This window comes from Trachurus japonicus, chromosome 5, assembly GCF_045865225.1.
Source record: "Trachurus japonicus isolate A0001 chromosome 5, Traja_1.0".
Classification (NCBI taxonomy): domain Eukaryota; kingdom Metazoa; phylum Chordata; class Actinopteri; order Carangiformes; family Carangidae; genus Trachurus; species Trachurus japonicus.
In genome coordinates, this window is record NC_140911.1 from 3,345,354 (window position 1) to 3,373,198 (window position 27,845).

The 27,845-nt window shown below is 38.0% G+C and overlaps 1 protein-coding gene across 50 annotated transcripts; it reads right to left on the minus strand.

Annotated features, from left to right (window-relative positions):
* Positions 1-1,394: 1,394 nt before the first annotated feature.
* On the minus strand, positions 1,395-27,110 carry znf740a (zinc finger protein 740a). 50 transcript variants are annotated; one of them, XM_085775622.1, is made up of 23 exons: positions 27,038-27,110; positions 22,344-22,506; positions 21,937-22,119; positions 21,319-21,435; positions 20,438-20,558; positions 20,067-20,150; positions 18,477-18,560; positions 17,400-17,483; positions 15,456-15,539; positions 14,931-15,014; positions 14,363-14,450; positions 12,985-13,067; positions 12,365-12,448; positions 10,004-10,087; positions 9,604-9,687; positions 9,128-9,211; positions 8,511-8,594; positions 7,730-7,813; positions 6,529-6,612; positions 6,032-6,115; positions 4,600-4,683; positions 4,000-4,118; positions 1,395-2,074 (listed from the first exon to the last, which is right to left on the minus strand). In XM_085775622.1, the coding sequence occupies exons 2-23, from the start codon at positions 22,386-22,388 to the stop codon at positions 1,901-1,903; spliced, it is 2,106 nt and encodes a 701-aa protein (XP_085631748.1). In that variant the 5' UTR covers positions 22,389-22,506; positions 27,038-27,110; the 3' UTR covers positions 1,395-1,900. The 50 variants fall into 50 exon arrangements, with proteins under 50 accessions (XP_085631748.1, XP_085631745.1, XP_085631747.1 ...); XM_085775619.1 differs by having other exon boundaries at positions 21,289-21,435; XM_085775621.1 differs by lacking the exon at positions 27,038-27,110 and adding an exon at positions 24,936-25,151.
* Positions 27,111-27,845: the final 735 nt, after the last annotated feature.

Genomic DNA, 27,845 nt, shown 5'->3' on the forward strand with positions numbered 1-27,845 from the left:
TAGTACTACAATGATTATTATTTTGTGTATCCGCACTTTAACTTTAAGGCTAAACCCAATGACATGACAGACATCCATTATTAACACACCAACCACATAATATTTGGATAAAAAGGCATTTTTGTTAGTGTTAAGCAGAACCGAGCCGAGCCGATTCTGCTGCCGCGGCGACGGCCTGTGACGACGACGGGCCAAAGCACTGCAGTGGGAAAACAATTTAGCACTACTGACTTCTCACAAAAAGGACTGTCCAACTGTCAGAACCGGGCTCCTGTAGGATTATACACTGTGTTACACCGTTCATCAGTAACAATGACCCCAAAAATATCTCATTGCCATTATTATAAAGACGACCTCTCTCTCTCTCTCTGTCGACAGGAGGAGAACACGTTATAGTCCGTTTTTAAAAACACCACTAAAGCCATCGACTCTGTGTAACCATGACAGCTTTTTAAGATAAAGATTAAAAAACAAAAAAACAAAAAAACAAACCATGATGATGAAAGGCTGTCTCGTCTTAGTAAATACATCTGATCCACAATAATAATAAACAGTTGAGAAAAAGGCAAATGAAACAAGAACAAAACAAAACAAGGAAAAAAAAGAAAGAAAGAAATAAACACACTAAGGCCACAAGATTTTGTATACCCCCACTAATCTCACAATGTGAGAATCTGTACAAACAACACGATGGGACTTCTAGTGGCCGACCTGCACTGTTTTACACCAGGAGATCTCTGTATATATAATCCATAATATATACAGTGGTAAAGTACAATAGCATGACTCAGGAGGAGGAGGACGAGCTGAGGCTGCCACCCTGAGTCATCAGTACGTCACCTCCGACACCACTAACTGCAGGTTTCACCGCCTCGCTTCACTTGGAAGTCCTTTTTTGTTTTTTTTACAGTTTACAGTTATGAAGCTGTCTGATATCACTTGTTTTTGATTTTTTTCTTTTTCTTTTCGTACAAACACTTCGCAAGTTCCTCAGAAAGATTTCACTGAAGCGATGGTGGGAACAGACTGTATTTGAACCAAATTCAGATTTTCTGTTTCTGTTTTTTTTGGCCCATTTTGTTCATATATATATATATAAAAAACAAAAAAAACAAAAAAAAAACATCACCACTCAAGTCCGATACAGAAATAATATTCTTTTTCAATTATGTACACAAAGTAAATGATTAAACCTGTGTTGGTGACGTCACAGTGAGACCAGATCCTGCTTTCTAACTGAAATGTCTCGATGCAGAGATCTGGTCCCGGTGAGCGCAGCAGCCAACAGAGTGGTGGTGTTTCCTCCAGGACAGTTCAGCCTCATCAGTTTTGACCTAAGTGAGAAAATCCTTTTTTTTCCATGTGTGTGTCAAAACGGGCCAAATCCCCAAAAAAAAAAATCAGAAAGGAGCTCAAATACTTTTCCCCTCCTTCACCACTTCATCCCATTTTGTTGCCAACGTCGTCAGGATAAACAAGAACCCGCTGCCCCCCTTTTCCCGAGTACCACCAGATGCAGATATATTTTAACAATAATAAAAACTTTTCTTTTTTCTTTTTTTTTTCGTTGTTGCAAAAATCAAATAGATTAAGTACAAAACAGGACCACTGTTCATCACAGAAAAGTCTCGTCTTTTAAAAAAAAAAAAAAAAAAAAAACAGGGAAGAAGAAGAATAAGAAGAAGAAAAAAAAAAGGAAACACAGTAAAAAGTCAACGAAACAAAAAACACAAAATGTCCCTCTGTCGTTAGTTTAAATCCCAAGACTGGAGCTGCAAACGTCAGTCTGTGCTAGAGTGAGTGTGGCGCCACCGAGCACAGAGCTGACCAGAAGAAACCCTGTGGCTTGTCCCGGCTCCGGCGCCGTCGTGTACGTCGTCGTCGGAGCGAAGGTGGAATGTCAGACGGCCAGTCGGCCCGGAGGGGGGTGCAGGGGGCTCCAGGTGGGGGGCGCGGGCGGCGGTTCCTGTGGATACGGGCGCGGTTCGCAGCACGGCTGGTTCTCTACTTTGGCTACGCCGCGGCCCTGGCACAACCGCCGATGCCGCAACAGCCGGTCTGTCCGCGAAAAGTTCTGTCAAACACAAAACACAAGACAAGACACAGTTGATGGAAAGATGATGGAAACATGTGGAGGTTAAAGGAATAGTTCACTCAAAATTGAAATTGCACTCATTATCTACTCACTTCTCCCAGCCCTTAGTCCACATGAGGATGGGTAGATAATGAGTGCAATTTGAATTTTGGGTGAACTATTCTTTTAAATTCATTTAAAACACCACTAACCCAAGAAATACAAGTCTAACAACTTTAAACAATACATGAAGACCATGAACGTCACATTAGGTTCAGGTCATCTACAAACGTAGCAGGTTATCTGAAAAAAACTGATAACTTTTAGTGTTTTCTCCTTTTATCCACAAGAAAATTTAATTTTAGGCCACAGAAAAATGATTATTTCTGACATTTATAAGATGAAGAGGATAACAGCATATGGAAACTACAAGAATAGTTTGTCTGTCAAGTTGGAAAAAATTTAGGCTGGACTTTGACTTTGTAAACATGGGATAATATAGTGTATGTGTGTTTATGTACATAATAAAAACTACAAATCTCTCCCTACATGTTGATGTTCATGCTATTTTTGTGACATTCCGGTGAATTTATTGTAACTGCAGCGATTGGAGTGGATTTACCTGTTTATGTTTCTCACTGAATGTCGATAAAAACTCATGTTTTCAGAGTTTTAGAGTCCTGAACGTCACCGTATGAAGCAGAAAATGAACTGACGTCAGGTGTGTGACCATTATTTACTGTGGATGCTGTAGGAGCAGAGCTCTTTAACGCCTTTTACTTGTTTGCACTTGCAAATGCAGCTGCTTCATTTTTATAAGGAGCAGAGGAGGAGGAGTGCTTTTACTGAAACTTTACTCCTACAGAGTTAAGTCTTCCTTTTGATGAAGGAAGTCCTTTAGAGGTCAACATGTGCCCATATGTTGTTTGACAAGATTTCCAGTCTGTATTTTGTTGTGATTTATGTAACTTTTAATATTCTAAGGCCAAATTTCTTTTCTCTTCTTTATCCGTCCACACAAACGAATCTTCGTTCTATGATTGTTTTAGATTCAACGGGAAAGAACAGGAAGTGATGTTGCTGTTTTATTTCAGGACTATGGGAGGCCAACGTGGCTCCATGCTTCTTGTTACACTGCCACCTACAGGTTTAGTCTGGTCATGACAGCACTCGATGATGAATTTATGCAGGTTTCTGTAGATGGAGATCTTTTATCATGTTGTTATTGAAAACTGGGGGGGGGGGGCGCAGCTACTAATTCAGTGTAAGAGGAGATTTTTTTTTCTTATGAAAGAGTAAGTTAAAGGGAAATGACAACATTTTTCTGGACATGTTTAGGCCTCTGATGGAAAGAGGCACATTATTAGATTAGACGGGTTAGACGCCTTCAGATTGAGTTGACTGATGCTAAGAAATGTTAATTAACTTAACGACACATTACTTGATCTGCTCTTTTTCTTTCTTTCTTTATAAATTTTAGGTTTTGGGTACCCCTTTAATTTACAGGCCTCTAATTACGTGATAATGTCAAGAAATAGCCTATAAATAAAAATTAATTGTGTCATAATGTCTAGAAATAGCCAAGAATTAACAGTAATGTCATGTTTTTCATAAAGGCAAAAGATTCAGTGATTCGACATCACTTTGAAATTGACCGTTATTTCTTGACATTATGACGCAATTACTTGTTATTTCTTGACATCATGTAATTAGTGGCCTGTAAATTAAAGGGTTACTGATTTTTCTCTTGTATTATTCTTTTCTCATCAGTTTCTACTTGATCTAACTTGCACTTATTTGTCTCCTTCCTCGAGCTCAGATCCACGACTTACTGACGTATGTTTATTATTTTAATGCAAATTCTGAAAATAAAACCTGATCATTAAAAACAGCTGCATGTGTGTGTGATGTTCGTAGACACATACCTGCTGGCACCGCTCACACTGATAAGGCTTCTCCCCACTATGGACACGCTTGTGTCTCTCAAGGTGGTAGCGCTGGATAAACCTCATATCACACATGTCACAAGCAAATGGCTTCTCTCCTACAAGAGCACACAAATACACAGTCAATGCATCAATTTTAGAGTCTGGAACTCACAAACAGCGTGCAACCTTCACTTTAGTCAATCTTTTCTTTTGCAGACTAAGATTTCCAACAGTTACACACAAAGTTGGAAAACGCTGCCCTAAGAGTTACATTTCTTTTTTTTCTTTTTTTAACAAATGATGATATTGATTTTCTAAACAAAAAAAAGGCCTCGTCATCAACTCATTATGTGTAGATCAGAGTGGAATTTCTTGATTTCATGGCCCAGATCTACGCAACATAGAAGACTCCCCCCCAAAAAAACTGGGGACAAGTACTTTTTTGAGGCTGGTTCAACATCCCATCAAATGACTTTGACAATCCAAACTCGAGTTTGTTGTTGTTGTTGTTGTTGTTTGACGCCCGTTCTGCTGCTGCTGCTGCTGCAGGCGCCAGAGCCTCCCTCAGCAACGAGGGTACGGTAAAGGAACGCATACCCGTATGAGTGAGGCTGTGTCTCTCCAGGTGGTTACGCTGAATAAACCTCATGTCACACATGGAACAAGCATACGGCTTCACCCCTACACACACAGAGCAATATATTAGCCCTACCACCCACATGTGCAATACATACAACTTTGTTTGTTTTTTTAAAGCTCAAGACTAACACTGGCACTAAAAACACTGGACAAGAGATTAATGACTCATTCTAATGACTACAAGTATGAGATGTGCATTTCCTGTTTGTGTGTGTTTTTTGGGGGGAGAAATATGTTGAAATGTTCAGACATGCAGCTAAAAACAAATTACAATTGTGTTTAATGTGAATGTGGAGCTACACATGGCTTCAAAGCAAAAAATAAAAACAAACAAAATGAAAAATCACCAAGATCAACATGTATATGTCTATGTTACTACTTCCTCACTCGACACAGCAATAACCAGACTATTTCAGCATCCTCCCGTCCATTACGCATGGATTTAGTCTTTTTTTTTTTTTTTTACTACAAAGTGAGTTTGAGTTTCTTGGATCGGTCCCTGGATGTCAATTTGTTAAAGATAAGAGATGTTTGCAAGATTTGACAAGTTGCCACAGTGAAATAAAACTGTGTTGATCTGTAAGTTCTTTCACACAGCCTGTTTTTTTTTTGTTTTTTTTTATATTGTAAGTGTTGGGTTTCTGATCTAAAATCTAGAAAAACAGTAGGTTTGTTTTATTTTTGTGCTCATTATTTATGTCACGTGACTGTCAGCCCTGCATACATATTTACTTTTAGCATCTCTCTGACTTACTAGTTTGGTTTATCTTTTTTCTTCTCTCTCTGTTATAGGACTAAGAACTGTGCCATGAATTGCAGCCAGGATTTAATAAGGGCAGGAATTCCCACATGGAGCTGGAGCCAAGTTTATTAACATCAAACCGGAGCTCACTAAAAAGGCGACAACGGTTTCCTGTGCTTTCCCTTTTTCTTTATCTCTCTCTCTCTCTCTTTAGTTTTTAAATTGCCTCTCAGATAACAAAGTTAAAGAATAAAACTCTAAAGTCTGGTAAACAAGGTCTGATCCTGATAAACCAAAAGATAAAACCACATCTAACCAAACAGATGAACCTGAATGTTGGATTTTTTTTTTTTTTTTTTTTTAGAATTCTCACCAACATTATCCAGAGACACTGCTTAAACAACAGAAAAGTTAAAATTACAGAAGTTGACGACAACAACAAATCTGGAGGAGGGGGGAAAAAATAATCAGTTTTTAGTTACATATCCTATTTTTAAGTACAGAAATTTGAATTTAAATGTCTTTCTACCTGAGCACCTACCAGAAAAACAACAACAACTTCACACTATCTCTGTTATATATAATAAAATAATCAATAATCAATGTTGATCTGTATAATGTGAGGGGGGCAGGTGCACGGACCCATACCCGTATGAGTGAGGCTGTGTCTCGCCAGGTGGTAACGCTGAACAAACCTCATGTCACACATGGTGCAAGCAAAAGGTTTCACACCTGAATACAGAGCATTAAAATATATTACTTTTTTTTTTTTTAGTTTGTTTCACAATCCATCAGTCAATTCATGAATCAATCAATTGTGTAACTTTAAACATCTGTTTATGTACATTGATGGGTTGTTAACCACTTTTCCTACTTCTAATAATAAGAATGAATGAGAATAAGTCAAGTTTTTTCCTTGAAATCCAATTTAAAAACATTTTTAATTTGTGTCAAAATTCAAATCCACAGCTAAACACATCACATGAGCTGATGATGTCACAGCCCTGTATTTATATACATGTAATGGCTGATTTTAAAGCTGCAAATGTGACTTTTTTTTTTACAGTATAATAACTGCCATTTAGAGTGACAGCTGACTTGTGTCTGTAATCTAAGTGACATGGGTAAGGTGGGCGGACGCATACCCATATGAGTGAGGCTGTGTCTCGCCAGGTGGTAGCGCTGAAAAAACCTCTTGTCACACATGGTGCAAGCATAAGGTTTCACACCTAAATGCAGAGTATTGAGAAAATTATTTTTTTTGTTTGCACTACTGATTTTAAATCACTGAAGAAGAACACCAGTCTGGGCTAAACTGATATCTGTGGTTAATAACCAACGTCATACCCTAAAATAACTCACAGGGGTACAATATAATATAGTATAACATAATATAATATAATAAGATGATGTCATTGACTGGCTTTAGCATTTAAAGGGATACGCCAACATTTTTTTTTACGTGTCTTGCCTCACTCCCGAGTCCATGACCAGCAGATAGACGCCATCCTTTCGACTGTGCGTGCAGTAACAAGGGAGATAAAGCCGTATCGCCGTAATTAGCTTAGCTCAAACACTGGAAGTGTATGGGTAGTGTTAGCCTGCCTCCTACCCGAGCCAAAATCATCAGTCAGAAGCTGATTTCATTTTAGCTCTAAACTCTGTAAATACATCACTTCATCAAAGTAGCCGTTTAGATCAGCAGTGTGTCGTTAATTTGTCTAAATACCAGCTGTTTACAATCTTGTTCAGATGACTTCGGCGCCACTCAAGCTAGCCGTTGTGACCAACGCACTTCTGGTTATTTTCACAAAACAAAACACCCGTTGCCCTTTACATACAGAAAACCATGACGATAGAATTTGTGCTTTTACTTTGAAATAGGAAGCTAACCTACCCTCGATGTAGCTAGCTTGAACCAAAATAAACCGTCTTAGCTTGAACCCTCCGTTTTGACCGATCTCGTCCCGTTAGCGGCATTTGACCGCTCAAGATGCCTTAGCAGAGAGTTTTGTCAGCTCTGAGACGAAGATCGGTCCGTTTAGAGTTGCTGAAGAGTTTCTTTGATTACTTTAGGTGGAGGCAGGCTACCATTACCCATTTGAGCTAAGCTAATTACGGGCAATACGGGCTCTATCTCCATGGTTACTGCACGCACAGTCGAAAGGATGGTGTCTATCTGCTTGTCATGGACTCAGGAGTGAGGCAAGAAACATAAAAAAAAATGTTGGTGTATCCCTTTAAAATAAAATCTCATACAGATATGTTAAGATTAAGATCATCAAGCATTCACATGTTGCAGCATCACCTAATGTTGTGACTGGGTTAAGATTGGCAGACGCATACCCATATGAGTGAGGCTGTGTCTCGCCAGGTGGTAGCGCTGAAAAAACCTCTTGTCACACATGGTGCAAGCATAAGGTTTCACACCTAAATGCAAAGTAGCAATATTATATTACTTTACCTCACTTTCCATCCATTCTTTACCATAAACACCTACTACGCTATTGGTTATTAACCACACATTTGCGAAGTCATGCAAAAAGAAATAGATGTTAATATTAAAAAAAAGAAAGATATATCCACTGTTTCTTTAATTTACCAACAAAAGCTACGACTGACCACTTTAGCTTTAATCACCAATCAAATGATTTATTATCTTTATCCTTAACGAGGAGCACTGTGATAATTACCTTCACTTTGATGTCCCTCATGTTCATAATTATTGATACGAAAACAAGCATTTTTCTTAAGCTTTAAAACACTTTTCAATTTGGTAAAGTGGTGAGATTTTTTACCACTTACAAGATTGGCTGATTAAATAATTAACATGCAATTTTGGTGCCCAGGTGAATTTATATAGCACTAGCAAGTCTATTTTGGTGCCCAACATCAATTAAACTACCATAAATCACTGTGAGCAAAGCTTACAGATATTTTACATGTCCAATACTTCCTTAAAATTACACAAACTAGTTTTGCTTTCTTCAAAATAGAAAATAAAGAAATAAAAAACACTAAACCCTGAGTTGAAACTGTTGCGCTGCTGATACATTTACCACAGTAAAGTCTATGTACAATAAATGACCTGCAGAAAGGTGAGAAGGGCAGGTGCACTGAGGCATACCCGTATGAGTGAGGCTGTGTCTCGCCAGGTGGTAACGCTGAACAAACCTCATGTCACACATGGTACAAGCAAAAGGTTTCACACCTAAACGCAGAGCATTAAGGTATTATTTTCACACTTTGTTGTTGTTTTTCTTGTGTGTTGTGTGTGTGTGTGTTCACAATCCATCAATAAGCAATACACACCTAACTAACATCTAATCAGAATTGATGGGTTGTTAACCACTTTTTTTTGGAATTTTTAAGAAATTAAATGCTTGTTTTTAAATGGTTTGTTTGTTTTTTTTCCTCCAAATAAAATCCAATAATAACAGAATAAATCCAAATTCCCCAAATCCACAACTAAACACATCACATGAGCTGATGATGTTGCAGTCCTGCACTGCTTTACTTACACACACGCTAACACTTTATTAATGTTGCTTTGCTTTTTTTTTTTTTTTGATTGATGCACATAATGTAGGGGAGGCCTGATCAACAATAATGAAACAAAATAAAAAGGAGAAATCGTTCAACTGGTCAGTTTTAAAAGAATATTGACAATTGGTTGACTCTCTAATGTAAATATAAAAGTACAGTCTGATCTCAGTGACATGGGTAAGGTGGGCGGACGCATACCCATATGAGTGAGGCTGTGTCTCGCCAGGTGGTAGCGCTGAAAAAACCTCTTGTCACACATGGTGCAAGCATAAGGTTTCACACCTAAATGCAAAGTAGCAATATTATATTACTTTGCCTCACTCTCCATTTTTTTAAATTTATTTTTTAAATGTAGGAATTAATATTTACACTATTGGTTATTAACCACACAGTTGCCAATTCATGCACAAAAAAACACAAAAATTAAATAAAAAATTAAACAAAATAAAGCTCCTTTATCCTTTCATAGTGTTGCAGTTACCAACAAACATCAAACTGATCTATTTTCCTTATGATACAGACTATGTGAGGACTTTTTTTTAAAAACTGCATTTCTGACATTGTGATGAGCTAAATAAAAAATCTAAAAAAAAATAAAATTGCAAATGTGCACGCTGATGTCTAACACTTTGTCAACACATGTTGTCATGGGGCTTAGGTGCACGGACCCATACCAGTATGAGTGAGGCTGTGTCTCGCCAGGTGGTAACGCTGAAAAAACTTCATGTCACACATGGTGCAAGCATAAGGTTTCACACCTAAATGCAGAGTATTAAGAAAATTAATGTTTTTGTCTCTGCCACAAAAAGAAAATAAATAAATAGATATGCACTACAGTCTGGGCTAAATTGATATCTGTGGTTAATAACCAATGTCATACCCTAAAATAGCTCACAGGGGTACAAATATAATATAATGTAATGTAATATAATAAGATGATGTCATCGACTGGCTTTAGCACTTAAAAATAAAAAAAAAATCTCATACAGATATGTTAAGATTAAGATCATCAAGCATTCACATGTTGCAGCATCACCTAATCTTGTGACTGGGTTAAGATTGGCAGACGCATACCCATATGAGTGAGGCTGTGTCTCGCCAGGTGGTAGCGCTGAAAAAACCTCTTGTCACACATGGTGCAAGCGTACGGCTTCACCCCTATACACACAAAGTACCAACTTTAGCATGGAAAGGACTCAACTGCCAAAAATGATCGCTTTGATAAACTTTACTAAATTGCTTAGTAAAGTTTGGCTGCACTCATCAGCGCTTTTGCTTTTTTTTTGTGTCTGTGCGCTTGCAGCATGCTTCAAATATATTAAAAAAATCTGTTATTCCAATTGGAAATGGGGGGAAAAAAGTACATCTTCACACATAATTGCAGGTGTGAGACTCAGGCTGGTCTTTACACTACAGCTCGCAATGCCAGATTCTGATTGGTTGCCTATATCCGATTGTTTTATTTTAGAAGTGAGTGACCCATATATGAATTTACACTTGTTTTGCTTTGCGTTTTGGCTACGCAGGTAAACAAACATGGACACTGACGAAATAGACAAAAATACATCGTTTTCCTAAGCATTTTCAAAGGTACGCAGAATATTAGTGGTTGCATTTTTTTTTAAGTCGGAGGAGAGAGAATAGAGAGAGGGTCCGGTTCTTTTCCAGCTTAGATCGTTGCTACATCGCTTCAGTAAAAACGCCATCAAAATGTGCTACCCTCACATTATTATGATGTACGACTGGGCAATGCCAGCAGGAACCATCTGATCCGTCTAGACGATTTATTACCACTTATAGAGGAGGCCTGAATCTGATCTGACAATATCCGATTTCATAATTTTACACGTTCATGTCACAGATCCAAATTGGGTCACTTGAATCATGTAGTGTAAAGACGGCCTGGCGAACTGACGAAAAGGTCCGAGACCAAAAGTTCGAATCAGAATCAGAATATTTTGTATAAAACCGCAACGTTATCTTATCCTCAAACCTAAATTGAAAAAAAAAAAAAAACCTTCCAAATCACACAATGACAAAGAATTGAGGAGAAGAAATCGAGGTCCCTGATGGACGAGTTCACAACGACCACAAATAGAGTTTGTTTTTTGTTTGTGTGCATTAATAATTTCAACAACAGATTTTCTTTCAACTTTTTTTCACGCTGATCGCAGAGATTAGACAATTTTAGGCAGTTGGTAAACAACTATGCAACACATTTAGATTAGACAGAGTAACTCTTGTGATTTAGCATTAAAAAAGCTGATTCATGGAAACAAAAAGAAAATGCCCTGAACACATCACAAATAAAAACACCTAACTTATCAATAATACAAAACAAAACAACAAGCATTAACTTTAAAGCATTAACTCTGTTGTAAAAATCACAAAACCTTCTTTCAAATTTGATAGAAATAAAAGTGAATGAGAGGATTAAGTGTTATTTCCTCACCATTACTTTGAATGTGAAATGACACAATGACGAAGATGCATTCAGAGTCCGTTCTGCACATTTTAATCTTAATCTCTCTTCTCTAATCTCTTAAATTTCACAAGTTTGAAGTCCTGACACTGTGATTTACCTCCACACACACACCAGGCCATGTCACCAACACACACTCCTTAATTCAGAATTTGATAATCATTATCCGGAGTTGTTCAACAAGGAACAAGACTCAGGGATTTTCCAGGTTATGACACTGGATAAACAAGAGGAGACGCCTTCCATGACCCAGTTTGAACTTCCTTCTACACAGATTTACTCAGTTTTCATAATGTGACATGTTCAAATAGTTATAGATTCAGGTTTCTGTTTGAGTCTGTTTGTCTTCAATCAAAAACTAATAGTTGGAGTCTGCAAGCCGTCATTAACTGGGTCGATGATGCCATTACCCGCTACATATTTCATTTACGCATGAGAATTAGGCCATTTTAGTATAGACGGTGTAAAAAAAAAACAAAATGGGATTGGTGTTTTCTGCTACAAAATAAATCTAAAATGTCAAATCAATACATCACAGTCTTGACAGATTCTTCATTAACAGCCGCCACTGGGCCGGCTCTGTCCTCTGTGATGGATGTGTCCAACTAGTTCATATGCACTAAAAACTTTGGCTTGCAGGCATCTAAAAGCTAAATAAATGAACCATTTTAAATACATTAATGTGTTTGCTTCATGGTCATCATGTCATTTCACAAACAAAGACTCGGCAACAACATCATTGTTATTATTATGTTTCGTGCTGATGAAGCTCCTTGTCAGTGTTAACATGAAACGTTAGCAACTTGTCAATAAAGTGGCAGAAAGCAATACAAACTCGAGTTTGAAGCAGCCATGTAAAACATGAATACATGTGTGCGCATGCATGCAGGAGCAGAGAGAGACAGAGTGAGACAGAGAGAGACAGACAGAGGGTCAAAACACTGAGGACGTACCTGTATGAGTAAGACTGTGTCTCTCCAGTTGGTAACGTTGAATAAACCTCATGTCACACATGGTGCAAGCATACGGCTTCACCCCTAAACAGAGCACAGGTGGTGTTAGAGACATTTCAACACACTGGTGAAGTTCAAGTAATTACAAGATTTAAAATATATATGTTAAAGACTTTACACACACAAAAAAAAAGACTCTGCATCATTACTCGTCATTATTATCCCTGAAAAATGTTCAGGATGCAACTGAGTCATTATTTGGATGAATAAATATTGTTGCCCGATACAATTTTCGACTCATTTCCTGCATAGAGTCATTTTTTATGTGTGTAATGTGTTTTTCAATGAGTATGTACAATAAACATGCAGTAGTACCATTACAGTGTTAATCAGAAAACACAGAGAGTCACTTTCTCAGTGGACAGTTTTCCAACAAAGCCTAAAAATGCTATTAAACATTGTTTGTTTTTTTTGGAAATGCATTATAATTATTATGGTATCATATATATAGATATATATATAAAAAGGGGGTTATCAAATTATATATATATAAAAAATATCATGTGTAGGTTTATATGAAAGGTTTCATAGTGAAAGGGGAATAATTAATTCAAGCATACCAGTATGAGTGAGGCTGTGTCTTGCCAAATGGTAACGCTGGAAGAACCTCATGTCACACATGGAGCAAGCGTATGGCTTCACCCCTAAACATACGCATACAGTACCAAACTTTAGAAAAAAAGTAGAGTGCTCATGGTCTATGTACAGAAAAATATGTCAAACTGGTCTTAAAAACATACAGAAACATGTGTCACATCAGAGAGGACAAAGAAAAAACCTACAACTGCTTGAAGTCCGTGTAAAGTGAAACACGAGATTTGATCGTTTCAACATATTTATAAATAAATAAGTTAGAATATTAGCTGCTGAAAACATGTGAAAAGATTGATAACTATGTAGAACTGAACTGTGGAGTTTGAGGGTGAAAATGTTTGGATTTCTCAGTTTTTTCAGGTATGGTACCAACACTTCAACGCCTCAATCACACTGTTTACTTTTCTTCGCTGCTAAATGTGTGTATCCGAAATATTCAGAATCAGAGCAGGACAAACCCGTAGCTGCTCGGGTACAATGATGTGACAGTTTGCATTAAAGGGGTAGTTCAACATTTTGCCAAATTAGCCCATTGCCATAATCCCTACAGTCATAGCAGTAGGTTTGTTACCTTTAATTGTCGGTGCAAGCTATTTTTAGAACGGCGGAGCAGAGCCACGCTACGGAAGCTCATGGGATTTCTTGGTTTCCCTCATCAAACTCATCAAATACACAATCCAACAACTCCACAACGCTCTGGTGGACAAGTTGTGACCTGCACATTCACCACGCTATGAGATAGTAACAGAACGTTACCCGACAGAGTTGTTTTGAGGGAGATTCATGCAAAACAGCTGATGCGCGTTGCCTTCAGGGACAGTTTTTCAGCAAGCAGTCTCTGTATTTCCCTCTAAAACAACTCTGTCTGGCAACGTTGTGTTATTATCTCATAGCGTGGTGAATGTGCAGGTCACAACCTGTCCACCAGAGTGTTTTGGAGTTGTTGGATTGTGTATTTGATGAGTTTGATGAGGGAAACCAAGAAATCCCATGAGCCTCCGTAGCGTAGCACCGACAATTAAAGGTAACGAACCTACTGCTATGACTATAGGGATTATGGCAATGGACCAATTTGCCAAAATGTTGAACTATTCCTTTAACGTTTGGTGGTGTTTGATTGACAGTTGAAATGTGACAAAGCTCAGGCGTCATTTTGTCATGATTTTAAAACCTTATTTCCCAAACTAAACCAATTTTTCTAGCGTTCAAATTCAACAGGATGGTTTAGAGTTTCACTTTACACAGACTTTAAACTTTAATCTTTTCATTTATCAAGAATATTGATTATAAACACCCCCCCCTTTGCCCCGGTAAAGTCATTGAGAGGGAGATGAGTAAAAACTTCTACCCGTGTGAGTGAGAGTGTGTCTTGCCAGGTGGTATCTCTGGAAAAATCTCATGTCACACATGGAGCAAGCATATGGCTTCACCCCTGCACACACAGAGCAAAGGATTGTATGTAAATAAAAATAAAATAATTATAATCATAACAACACAATGAACTGAACAGGACACACTCACTTATTGTATGTATGTATGTATGTATGTGTCCAGACATGCCAGAAGTAGTGGCAAAAACACTAAACACGACTAAACTCAAAGCACATTCCACTAACATTTTCTATCTAATCATAAAATATATTTATGCTTTTCAATGCCCACAGAGTATTTTAATTAATAAAATAACGTCCAAAAATAGTCCCATAAAGGGTTAAGACAGACAATAGCTCTGCTCCAGTACACCCCACCGGTTACAACAGCTCGATGCTTATGAATATTTTAAAATAAAAACCTGACTCATTCTGTAAAACAAAAAAAAGGGAAGGGGACAAATAAAACTTAAAACTTTAAAAAGTTAAAAACTGGGTATTTGGGCTCTAATGCGACAAAGAAGGGGGTAAAAAACCCATACCCGTGTGAGTGAGGCTGTGTCTTGCCAAGTGGTAGCGTTGGAAAAATCTCATGTCACACATGGAGCAAGCGTATGGCTTCACCCCTACACACACAAAAAGTTTTCGTAAATGCAAGCTACAGAAACAGAAACAGAAATAAATAAATAAATGTTTTCAACACATATGCATCAAATAGCTCTGTTTTTTTTTGTTTTTTTTACTTCTACAAATTATTCCAACAGCCTGAGAGTGGGTTATTCCAGGTAGATCAATGTATTTTTGCTTTTTTTGTATTCAGCAGGGGAAAAGCTGAAGTTGTGCAATATTCAGATGCTCCTCTATGTATACAAGTATTCACATGATTTATATCCTACCATCCCAACACATGTCTGGATACATCTTTTGTCTAATTTGAAGCAGCTGGTTGTCTTGGCCTAAACTAACTGAGGTTTTTTACACTGTTGTTGTTGTTTTCATGGAGTTTAAAAATGTACGTCTACAAAACACCACTGCCCCAGTGAAGTCGGGGGTAAGCAGACCCGTACCAGTATGAGTGAGGCTGTGTCTTGCCAGATGGTAACGTTGGAAGAACCTCATGTCACACATGGAGCAAGCGTACGGCTTCACCCCTATACACATACATACACAAGAGTTTCCACATTAGCTAAGGACGATCGATCCTTCACAGGCATCATTCACAGGCATTAAACCGCTACGACATCAATCCAGTCAAGCTTCAATCAGTCATGCAGAAATAAAAGAAAAGTGGTGGGGAGGGGAGGGGGGCGTCTAATTAAGAAGAGTGTCTTCTGTTCTGTTCTGTTGTAACAGGGGAGCAGTCGTTTCTTTCTTTCTTTCTTTCTTTCAATAAATGAATAAAACAAAAGCAGCAGCAGCAGCAACAGGATAATAAGCTGAGCGCGTTGGAAAGACAAACAGGTGAGCGTCAGGACGGTGATCACACTGGCCAGCTGAGGCACAAACATCAGCACACTTTCTCCACCGGGCACGGTAAAATATTTTAGGGCTGGGGATCACTGATGATTCGATTCAATTCAATATTGATTCATTTAGAGATATTTCAGTTTTTATATCAACTAATGTTGTAAATTATACAAAGATTGAACTCTCTAAATTGGTGCGTTATTGAAAATATGAATATTTACCTTACAGATTGACCCAAAAGCAGTTACATGAATTAATATTTATTTAACATGACCCACTCTAGAAGTTTAATGCTGCGTTCAAGACAAATCGGAACCTGGGATTTTCATGCCTCCTATTTGAAAAGGTGCAATCGAATCTCCACATGTCTACATCAAATCTACACCATCAATGTTAAAACATCGATTAAAATGCATTTTTAAATGCCAAAATACATTAAGAGTTATAAAATATACAATATTTACTTACAGTTACCGATTACCTACTGATGTTGTGGAACAAATTAAATTCATGTTGTTATTTCTCTTAGATTTTAAATGATCGGTTTCATTATTTTAAAATGCTTCTTTTCTTTTTATTGCTTTAATGCCATAGCTGTGTAAAGCACTTTGAATGCAACATTTGTCTCGGTCCGCCATGTTTTTGGTTATTCTGGCGTGGTGCGTCTTGAACACTTGGAAGTCTGAAATCAATGAGTTTTCAATTGGGAAACTCCGAGTTGTCTCGAACGCAGCGTAACAGTGCAACACCATCAGTACTCGTGGGTAATAGTTCAAGTACTGCGATCGATGTGAACATTTCAGCAGTGAATGAACAAAACTACTATGTAAACAGCAGCTGTGATTATCACAGATTAAAAGATCAAGTTAAGGATTTTGAATCGATATCAGCTCTTTCAGATGGAAATCAATATGAATCAGCAAAAAAAGTTTTTTTTTTTCTTTAAAACCAGCCCTACTAATATTTGAGTTGAACGATCCAATTCAAGGTGGTATGAAGAGTGTGTGTTGCTCTCCAGTGTTACAAAGTGTGCTTTGTTGTTTTTTTTCTCTCACACTCCTGAAGCAACGACTGTCAAAAGCTTCCAATCTGATCTCCGCCTTCATCTTACAACAGCAGCATCTGCACAAGCAAAACTGCGCCACTCTCCACAATCTTAAAAATTTAAAAAGCCAGACAATTATACAGCTTAGAAAACATTAATTGCGCAGCCATTAATTAGTCTGTATGCAAAGTAAAGTGTGGACATCAAAGGACTATTCCCCTACTATTTACCATGGCCCTTTATCAGAGGGGCGTTAACTTCATTTCAAAGGCCAACTGGTCTAAAAACATTACATCAAAATTAAGAGAAACTAAACTTGAATTCATTTATCAAGAATATTGATGAACACAAATGACTTTCTTTAAATATATAGACTATTTTCCCCCTCGTAAGTAGGTATTGCCTACACATGAGGGGGCAGATAGTCTATCACTCTTATAAATAAACCCCCCCCTGCCCCGGTACAGTCGTTGAGGGGGAGATGAGTAAAAACTTCTACCAGTGTGAGTGAGAGTGTGTCTTGCCAGGTGGTATCTCTGGAAAAATCTCATGTCACACATGGAGCAAGCATATGGCTTCACCCCTGCACACACAGAGCAAAGGATTTTATGTGAATAAAAATAAAATAAAAAGATTATTATTATAACAACAACACAATGAACTAAACAGGACACACGCACGTATATGTATCCAGACAGGAAAAAGGCAGAAGTAGTGGCACCAACACTTAACACTACAAAACTGAAACACACATTCCACTAACATTTTCTAATCTAATCATAAAAACAGGGACTTCAATAAAAATATCTTTTTGCTTTTCAGTGTCGACAAGAGTATTTAAGTAAAGTATAAACTTCTGCCCGTTGTTAAACACTGACAATACTGCTTCAAATCAATTGTTTTCCACACAAGAAAATCAAACTACTCTCTTGAAATTTTAATTAGTAACCACCCACGTCTCATACTGCAGCTGTAAAACCGTTTTACTTCCTTAAAAAGAAATCCTACTGAGCTCCAAATTAATAACAAAACATTAGTGATATGTTATAATATAAACATAACACGCCACATGGGAGAAACTATTGTTCACTAGTATGTAGCACCATAAAGCGGCATTTGCGATGGCACAAGAGGGATTATACACTTCAGGGCGGCAATTAGAGTAAATGACAAGTGTTTCCTTAAATCTACTGATAGTGTGTGACAATAAAATGTCCTATTATTGATATTCTCTTGTTTTATTTGACTGCAAATATTGTTTCTATGTTATGTCTGCATATATAAATGATAACTGCCTGAGATCAAGTACATAAACCCTAACCCTAAACCTGTGCTAAAGAAAAGGTGGCTTTAAATACATGTATCGAAAGGCTAAAGCTCTACATCAGTTACTGTTACGACCCCTTTAAAATGTATATGCAAAAAGAAAAAAAAGTCACTGGACGGGACCTGCACTTTTGCTTGTATGCTTTTCGGATTGTTTAAAATAAGAAATACTGAACGCATTGAGACCACTACCTGTTTTAAATAAAAGTTACATAATAATTTGAACTGGGTACGGTAAATGGACGCATACCCGTATGAGTGAGTCTGTGTCTCTCCAGGTGGTAACGCTGGAAAAACCTCATGTCACACATGGAACAAGCGTACGGCTTCACCCCTACACACACAGAGCATAACATTATTAGCTAGTCAGTCTATCAAATAATCGAAAATGTAACAAAAAAATTTAAAATTCACAAAAAAAACAAAACAAAACAAACAGGAATAACATATTGGTGTGTTGTGCCACAAAGAGCGACTGATAACTTAAGCTACTGTGATGTTTTAATAACATAATATACTGTATATATATATAAATATATACACACACATACGTATATAGTATATATATAAAAACCATGCCAACTGAGTTGTGTATCATCTCCTGGTATGAAACTGGGGCAGTAGTCACTGACTTGGAAGAACGAGGTTGGAGGTTGACTTACCCACAGTGCACACTTCTTAAAAACAATGAAAAACAAAATTTTGTGTGAAAGGGTGCAACGCAAATATTGACACTATGCATAAATGTTGTTCTCAATTTTCACTTCATATAAACCATAAAGAACATAGTCCTTTGATGTCCATGCAGTTATTTTCACTGACAAAAGTAAAAATAATAATATAATAATAATAATAATAATAATAATAACTACATAGGGGGAAAATAATGACACATGAATAAATAAAATAAATCTTGCATTGTTTTCCTTGCGGCCTGTGCTTTGAGGCTCTCACAAACAAACATCTGGGGTCCACAAGTCTTGAGTCCACTTCAAAGTCCACTATCAAAAAGTCTTGTTTGGGAGAACTCTTTGTTTTCTTCCTTTTAGCTAAATATTTGAAATAATTTCACATACTCAATTGTCTAAAGAATATCTGATGTAAATCTGAGAGAAATGTGGTAGTGGGAGTTTTGATATACAACTGAGATGTTGACAAAATCAATATGGCTGCCTGCGTGTAGCTATGAATGCTCCAATAGAAGTGATTATTAGGTGGTTGAACAGTGTGGGTGGTGTCGTGTAGTTGTGATTACAACCAGCTGGGATGCAAAACATAAAAAGAAGATATAAAAGCCAGATGGTTGTACATGTAGGATTATAAATATATAAAGTGTAGTATGTTTTAAAGTGACCCAAAGTCAGTTAAAATCAACATTACAAACCCAAATGAACAGAGAAACAACCATTTTAAAGATTGAAACTGCAATGAGAGTTCATGACGATCACAGCATCTTTGGGAGTTTTTTCTAATTCTCAAATATTGCAAACATTTCTAGTCAGTATTGAAAATATGATAAAAATAAATGAGTTTTTAATAGTGGACTTGGGACTACTGGACCACACTGTTGAATTACTTTGTGTAAATTTGTTTTCTGGTGTTTTGGGGACCAACATTTGTGAGACAAATACTGTGCTTTAATATTTCTGGACTGAACAGATTTTTTTTTTTTTTTTTTTTTGGAGGGGGCGGGGTTGGGGTTGGGTTGGGGGGGGTGGCTTTGTTGGAAATTACTGTCCACAGACAAAATGAACCCTGAGCATCTGTCCATTGATTTGAAGTGACAGACTACAGAGGTAGTCAGATTTATGCAGTATGGGTACGGTTAAGGGACGCATACCCGTGTGAATGAGGCTGTGTCTCTCCAGGTGGTAACGCTGAATAAACCTCATGTCACATACGGCACAAGCATACGGCTTCTCCCCTAAACCGAAGAGCACCAGTTTTAGTTAAAGTCCCCACAGATACCACCGATTAGCTGTGAGGCAAAAGCTATTATGTTTTTTTTTTTGTTTTTTTTTTTAAAGCAGGCCATTTCAAAAAACCTTTACAGTTGCAGCTGCACACTCCCAGATTCAATCCAACTCAAGCTCTCAGGGACTTTCAACAAAATGATTCATATATTCAAGGCATTTTTTTTTTTTAAAGAAAAGCTGTTTTAGGCTGTTAAAAAAAAGAAAGAAGTCGAGTTGTTCCGAGCACGACCCATACCTGTATGAATGAGGATATGTCTCTTCAGGTGGTATCCGCTCCTAAATGCTCCGTAACAGTGATCACAAATAAAGTTTTTCTGCACTTTGGATGACGGACCGTTCTCATCTACACCTGCACCCTGAGGAGGACAGCGAAAAAAACAATAATAATAACAGTAACAATGGCTCATTACTTTGTTTCATCATTACACATTGGTGTGGTACATGTTAACACACACAAAACAAAACAATAGTGTTTGTTACATATTCCCAATCAATCCGCTAAGGCTCAGCTAAAAATTTAGAATACCTCTGAAATGTCATCCTAATTGCCGCCGGGCACGAGTTTGCAAAAGCTTTTTATTTTGGTTTTATCATTAACCCAAACTGCCTGTGTTTAAAAAAAAAAAAAAAAAAAAAGTAAAAACCCAAAGTTTTCTCTGCTTTTTTTTTTTTTAACTGAATGTAATTTACATGTGAATTGAGAAATACCCCACAAACCCTTCCAATGGCCTAATGCCCTCATGTTACTGCTCCCCCTGTTATGCACACAACTGCAGTTATTGTGCTCCGCTTCGCTCTGCTCCCCTCCCCCTCTTTCCTCTCTGGAGATCCTCCACCCCCTCCACATCTTCCCTGAACTCCTCCCCCCACCCCCACACAAACAAAATGTGCACACATGAAAGCTCCACCAAGTCAGGCCCACTTGAATGTAGTTAAATGCTTTCAACTAAAAAAAAAAAAACAAAACCAAAAAAAAACGTTTTGAGCGATTTTAAAAGACTTTTTAAGGATTTTTATGAAATAAAAGTCTTAATGGACATTAATCGCAGAGACCATTCCCCCATTTAGTGAGCCATAGCCACTGACCTTCCCTCCCCTTCCTTCTTGTTCTCTCACTTTGCAGGGCGTCACTGACTTCCTGTTCTTTTTTTTCTGCTGCATGTCCTCGTTGGCCCTCATCTCCTTCTCATCCAGCAGGCGGGGAGCTTGGAATTCACCTTCCTTCCGGATAAGCTACGGAAAAGTCAGAAAAAGTCAATTATTTCTCTATTTTTAGAACTAGTACACTTTAAAACTTAAAAAAAAACAAAAAAAAAAACACACAGTATCTGAACACGACTACCACCTCTGCACCTCTATTATGTGTGTTTTTTTTTTGCTACCACCAGTTGAGAACAGCAATAAATGGTGGAAGTTTATAAATTTTTTCATCCGGATTTCAGTAAAACCAACATATTTTTTTTTTAAACTGAATAATTTCCATATATTGTGCTGGGTGGGGCAATGTTTTGTATATGTGGATCTTCTAAAGCTTGGATTTACATATCACATATGGCAATATACACACTAAAACCCCACTAAAGGAATAAGTGGGTTTTGTTTTAAAGTATAAATCACTGTGACTGCATTTAGGAGGGGAAATCCTCCCATGATTAAATTTTCAATTGCACGTAGCCAATGGTTTACACCCTTCACAAAATTAAAACACTGTGAATTTCCCAAGGGGGTTCTGACCAGGGGGGGGCAGCTCATTCCAGACGGGAGGATCATGTGGCTCTGGGGAGCACGGTCGGGTCCCTCTCTCTGTGGCGGTCCATGGCCAAGTGGAGCCATCATTTTCTTGGGCGGAGCAGCCATGGAGCTGGCCTGCATCAGGGCCATGCTGGAGAGGACAGCTTCGCAGCCAAGCAGCCCCGCCTGCAAAATATATAAATAAATAAAAAAAGAAGAAGAGAAAACACCACATTAACAGCTGGATCAAACATTTAAAAACAGTCTGCAATTTGATGTGATCTTCTTCTAAAAGACAATACTGCCAGTCACATGGCATTTACTAAGCTACTCATCAACGACAACATCCTGAGTGACACAAGACTGCAATTAAAGTTATTTGTAACCACTTTGGTGTTCTCAAAACAAACCCATTTCATATGGTCGCGGACTGAGCTGCTGGGCAGATGTGACATTGCTGTGGTGTATGTGAGCGCAGGGACAGGGGTGGGGACAAGGTCATCCAGAGATCCGTCAGTCAGGATGGTCGGGCTGGTGGGAAGCCACACCCACCTCACTCATCTAGCATTAAAACTGAGGAAGAGGAGGATGTGGATGAAACAGACAGACAGTAAATTACAACAGCATCACTCGCTGTCTTTATCGTTACATATTCCATCCTTCAACTCCAATTAGGATGGTCTAGTTGTTGTTTTAACAATGACATTCAAACATGACAAGTACAACATGCAAAAATACTCATTGATACAAATAACGATGTAAGAAGATTTAGCTTTTTTTTTGTTCACAGAAATGAATAATTATACTCACCTTTAAAAAAACGTATACTTTATATATTAGCTATTGTTTTTCTCTTCTGTAACTACTCTATATGACCATGGCAAGCAACTGGTGGACTGACGCAAACAGCGCCCCCCAAAAAATCGCTCATAAACATCTTGTTATTGGGACTATAGCTGAATATCCTACCTGTCCCACTGTGTTTTTCAAAGTGAAAAACACTATTAAATAAAACGGAAGGGCCTTCTACCAGTAAACCTAGAATAATATTATCTTATTAGGTATGAAAAGTCATCCATCGCACATTGGACTACAAGATGATTCAAACTAATGTTCAAGAAGTCATTCTGGGGGTGGGGGGGTCTATATATTCTTTGTATATAACCACTTAGGATAATATGATTACAATTACAGGTCATTATGGGCTTGGGTATATCTTGAATTTTAATGATTACGGTTCAAAATCTACTTCTTGCTTCAAACTTGTTTTCGTTTTGGATCCTAAACCTGGACCATTAATATAGGGTAGTTCATTTTTTCTGCAGCCCTATATTATATTATGACTATTTTAGATGCTATTAGCTACCTAGCCACCATTAACGCAAGTTTCACAACTAATTTTCACAGCAGAAAAACACAAACTGACAAACCTAGCACAAAGCACACCTAGATGTTGTGGTTATTCTAGTCGTAGCATTGCATTGTGCTCATTTTGCGGTCTGAAAAAGGTCTGCTTGTGATCTAATAACAGGTTGCAAATTTAGTTTAAAAAGAACAAAAAACTGACATTTTTGTGCAAATGTTTGCATGAAATGAATGAAACAAGAAGAACCATGTGAAGATGAGATGGGATTACAGAGAAAACTGGGATCTTAGTCTATCGACTTCTCTGGCCACACAAAAGACCAAAAGTCGTTTTTCTTTACATATAACCTGGTCTAACAGTATTTTTTAACTCATATCTTAAGGCATCCCACAATATTCAAGGTACAAGTTAATATATATGCCTTATTTATACATACACATCATGATAAAAGTGGCCTAAACTGCACAACAAAAATCGCGAATGCACAGCTAATGATTTGAAGGAGTAAATGCGCTGATTGATTAATTTAAACGCGTTTAAACCTGAACACGGTCTAACAAAACAAAAAACTCGTAAATAAAAGGCTCAACACACAGACAACAGCTCAATGGAAAACACAACTTAGTAACGCCAGTAGTATTAGCCTGGGGTGAAGCATCTATAGCTGAGAGTGGGGTTTTTCTCTCTCCCTGAACTGTATTTATTTATTTATTATTAAAACAGGAATCGAAACTCTTGGTGATTTTATTTTAACCGTTAATATAAATTATAGACCACTACATGCACAATAATGGCACCATAATAATGACATCTTTCCACCCTGCAATATAATGTGAAATGCATTATGTTTGTTGAAGCTCTGCAATCTGCTTCTGCAAGCTTCCTTTGTATGTGAAACAAAGTTCCAATAAAGATTAAAATAAATACATAAGATAAATAAGAAAAGAATAACAGCACCAGAGCTAATGTGCTGCTACAGATTGACTGCCTTTGACGTGGGGTTTGTTAACTAGCGCCTTACAAAGAGGCCATTAATTTTTTTACGTTTACTCGAAGGTGCATGGCGGCTTCTCCAGGTTTTTTTTCTTATCTTAGGCCCCTGACTCTTTTGTTCAACTGTGGCCCAAGTTGACCGTGTTCTTTTTAAGTGTGCCATCGTAAAACTAAAATAAAAAGTAAACGATCTCCAGATGAAAGCAGAGCAAGCAGCAGCGCCTCAGTGTTTTCGCCAGTGGCGTTTGTTGTTGGTGGCTAGGCTAGCTGGCTAACGTTGCTAAGAAGAAAATAAGACAGCTAGCGAGCAACCGGCTAACGGGAGCTAACTGCTAAATAAATAAAATACTCCCACACAACCAACCAACCGTCGCATGATCGATCGCTTTTTAACTATAAATCGCCACCGTGTTGGCTCGAGTTAGAAAGACAACAACTACCACCTCCGTTACTTTGGAAATAAAGCAGTAATTTTCATTCCTAACTGGTAACTGGCCTGCAGACTACCACCCAACCTAACCGCTAAACAAGCTAACTAGCCTAGCCTAGCTTAGCCGTTAGCTGCTGCTGCTCGCTCGCTCGCGCCCTCGCCCACTACAACAATGTTGGTGGATCGAACAATTTCTTTCTTTCTTTCGCCCACCTGGTTCCTTCTTCTCGGTTTTTCCGCGACGTTGTGTAGTATCTCTTGCAACTTGATTGCACCGATTCACCTATTCCACCATGATAAGACACATCCATCCACGACTGACTGACTGACTGACCGACCGACCGACTGGCGGCTTCAAGACAAGATTGAGCGATAAAGACGTTTCGTGATGATGGCCGTCGCTGCTGCTGCTGCTGCTGCTGCTGCTGCTGCTGCGAGCCTCCTCCACCCCCCTCCCCCTCCGTCTCCTCCTCCTACCCCCTCCCGATGGTGCTGCGTTCGAGACAACTCGGAACTCGGATGTTTTTTTCTTTTCTTTTTTTTTTCTTTATTGAAGTATCTTCAAAATACAAACATTAAAGGCACATTGGTAATATAGATAAATTCACGGTGCTGAATCAGCTATCTTGATCAATCAAGAACAAAAAGAAAAAGAAAAGAGAACGTGATGGTCTCAGTCCACAACTGGTCCACAATCATGTGCTATGGTACAGATGGTATTTTCCACTTGTGAACTGGTATTTTTACCAGTGTGTTGTGTTCATGTGCTTTTGTTGTTGTACAGAGAAAATAAAGATGGTGGACACACAGATTCAGACTTGTTACTTGGGTAAAACCATAGATATATACACGTGCGGCATCTACGTCTATGGGGTAAAACAATCTTGGATTGCAAAGTTCATCTCTTACAGCAAGAAGATGAATTATCAAAACTCAAACGGTAAATATTAATATTCATGGAGATTTAGCACTGGCTATTTGCCTAGCTTTTTAAAAGCATTGTTTTTACTGTACATGCACGCATACATAAAGTGAATAGCTGCTAAGTGTTTTCTAAAGGCTTGCCTTGCTTACCATTAACGAATCTTGCGATGCTCGCCACCATGTTGAAAAGGTCAAAGGTTATTCTCATCTCGGCCACTCGGGCATCAAAAAATTCTACGAGTTGCCCAGTGGAAAATACCACATGAGAGGGTGTTCATGTGCACTTTTCAAGTCGTCTTTTGGTATTTACCATAATTACCATAGCACATGAAGGCAGCAGTCCAGCAAAGAAAATAACCTTAGGGCAGTTTTGCTTTTCATGTAATGCAAAGATTTTTTATACATTCTGAGTTCGTTTATCCATCCATTGAAGTGGGGTTTCACTTTGAGGTATTTACATCTGTTGATTAAATGTTTTCCAAGGGAAATTAGAATGTTCACCAAAAAGTCCAAGTTCTTTTCCTTTAACTGTAGTCCAACCTTGATCGACATCCAATTTAATGGGGGCAAAATAATGTGTTTAGATAACAACCAGTTTTGAAATGAAGTCCAAAATTGTACAACATACTCGCATTCAAAGAAAATATGTTCTACTGTTTCGATATCATTCTCACAAAAACCACACATATTATTATCCAAATTAAGGAACTCGGATGTTTCCGACCTCCTACTTGGAAAAAGTGCAGTTGAACCTAACGCCACCTTATGTTCGAGCTCCCACTCGGGGGGAAAAATCTACCCCGACTTCTCTGAGAATCAGTTCTGCACCCGTGCAAAACCACAATTACTGGTAATTGTATGGTAAAACATCAATTTAAATGCCAAAATACATTAAAAACGTTATGAAATATACAATATTTACTTGAGGTTACAGATGACCTGCTGATAGTGTTGTTGAACAGAGTAAATCCATGTTATCTACTTATCTTCTATTTTAAACGATCTGCTTCATTATTTTAAAATACTTATTCTTTTTTTCCTCATTTGTTTTATTGTTTTGTGCCCTTTTGTAATGTTAAAGTTTGTCCTGGTCCGCCATGTTTTGGTTATTCTGGCGTGTTGGGTTGGGTGCGTCTCGAACGCTTTGAAGTCGGAAATCAGATTTTTTTTTTTTTTTTAACTGGGAAATTCTCCGAGTCGTCTTGAACGCAGCATAAGCTAACGTTTGTTAGCATAGCATAGCTAGCCGTTGCTAACATTGACGCTGTATTATTGAATAAATCTCTTCGCCCACCATTATTTTTCCCCCCACATGAAATAGCAAGACAGTCGAGTGCATGCACAAGCAGAGTTCACCAAGTAAAAAAAAAAGAATAAAAATATAAATTTACCTTTTTTTTGTAGCTTCTTCACTCTCACCGACGTTTTCAACAGCGTCTAGTTTACAAACACAGGAAACGCCACAGGATGTGACCCACTCCCCCACACAGCAGCAGCAGCAAAGCCTCCTCCAGCCCAGAGAAAAGGCTCATCTTCTTCCTCCTGGTCCCCGGGATCTCTCTCTTATTAATGATAAAGGGGGAAAACAACTGCCCCTAATCCATTTGCATGTAGTTATATATTTATATTTAACGCCTATTAAAATGTTTTATTGTGGTGGTGGTGGTGGTGGTGGCGCTGCTGGCCTCGCTCGGTTTTCAGCAGACGATGACTGAAGAGGCGCAGATGAAGAGGAGGAAGGAAAAAAAGCGAGCACTTAAAATGACAGAAAACAGGGACTTACACACACACACACACACACACACACACACACACACACACACACACACACACACACACACACACACCGTGGATGTGTATGTGTTTATGTGTGAACACTGTAGGTTCCTGCGGGTCAGCCAGACGCCCCTTTGCCCCAGAAACCTCATCACCATCATCATCATCATCATCATCAGCCCTTTTATCAATATGTCTTTTTTTCTTCTTTTAACATCATCATATGACCGATATTACCGTATTAGAATAATTAATAAATAATAAAAGCCTCTGTTAAGCTGCCATTTAATGGGGGTGACGTCATTTAATTGTGTCAGTGAATTATTTATTTAAGTGAGTTTTTGTGCATTATATTTGGTTTACACACAAAAAACATACATTTTCTTTACGTTTTTTTTTTTTTAGACTTTGACTTAGAGATAT

Coding starts and splice junctions, on each gene's coding strand:
- znf740a (XM_085775619.1), bottom strand. CDS start 22,388: ATGTCACATCTGCCCAGCAGCTCAGTCCGCGACCATATGAAATGG. Junction 18,561..20,066: donor ACACAGCCTCATTCACACGG/GTATGCGTCCCT, acceptor CTGTGTGTGTAG/GGGTGAAGCCGTACGCTTGT. Junction 13,068..14,362: donor ACTCTCACTCACACGGGTAG/AAGTTTTTACTC, acceptor CGTATGTTTAGG/GGTGAAGCCATACGCTTGCT.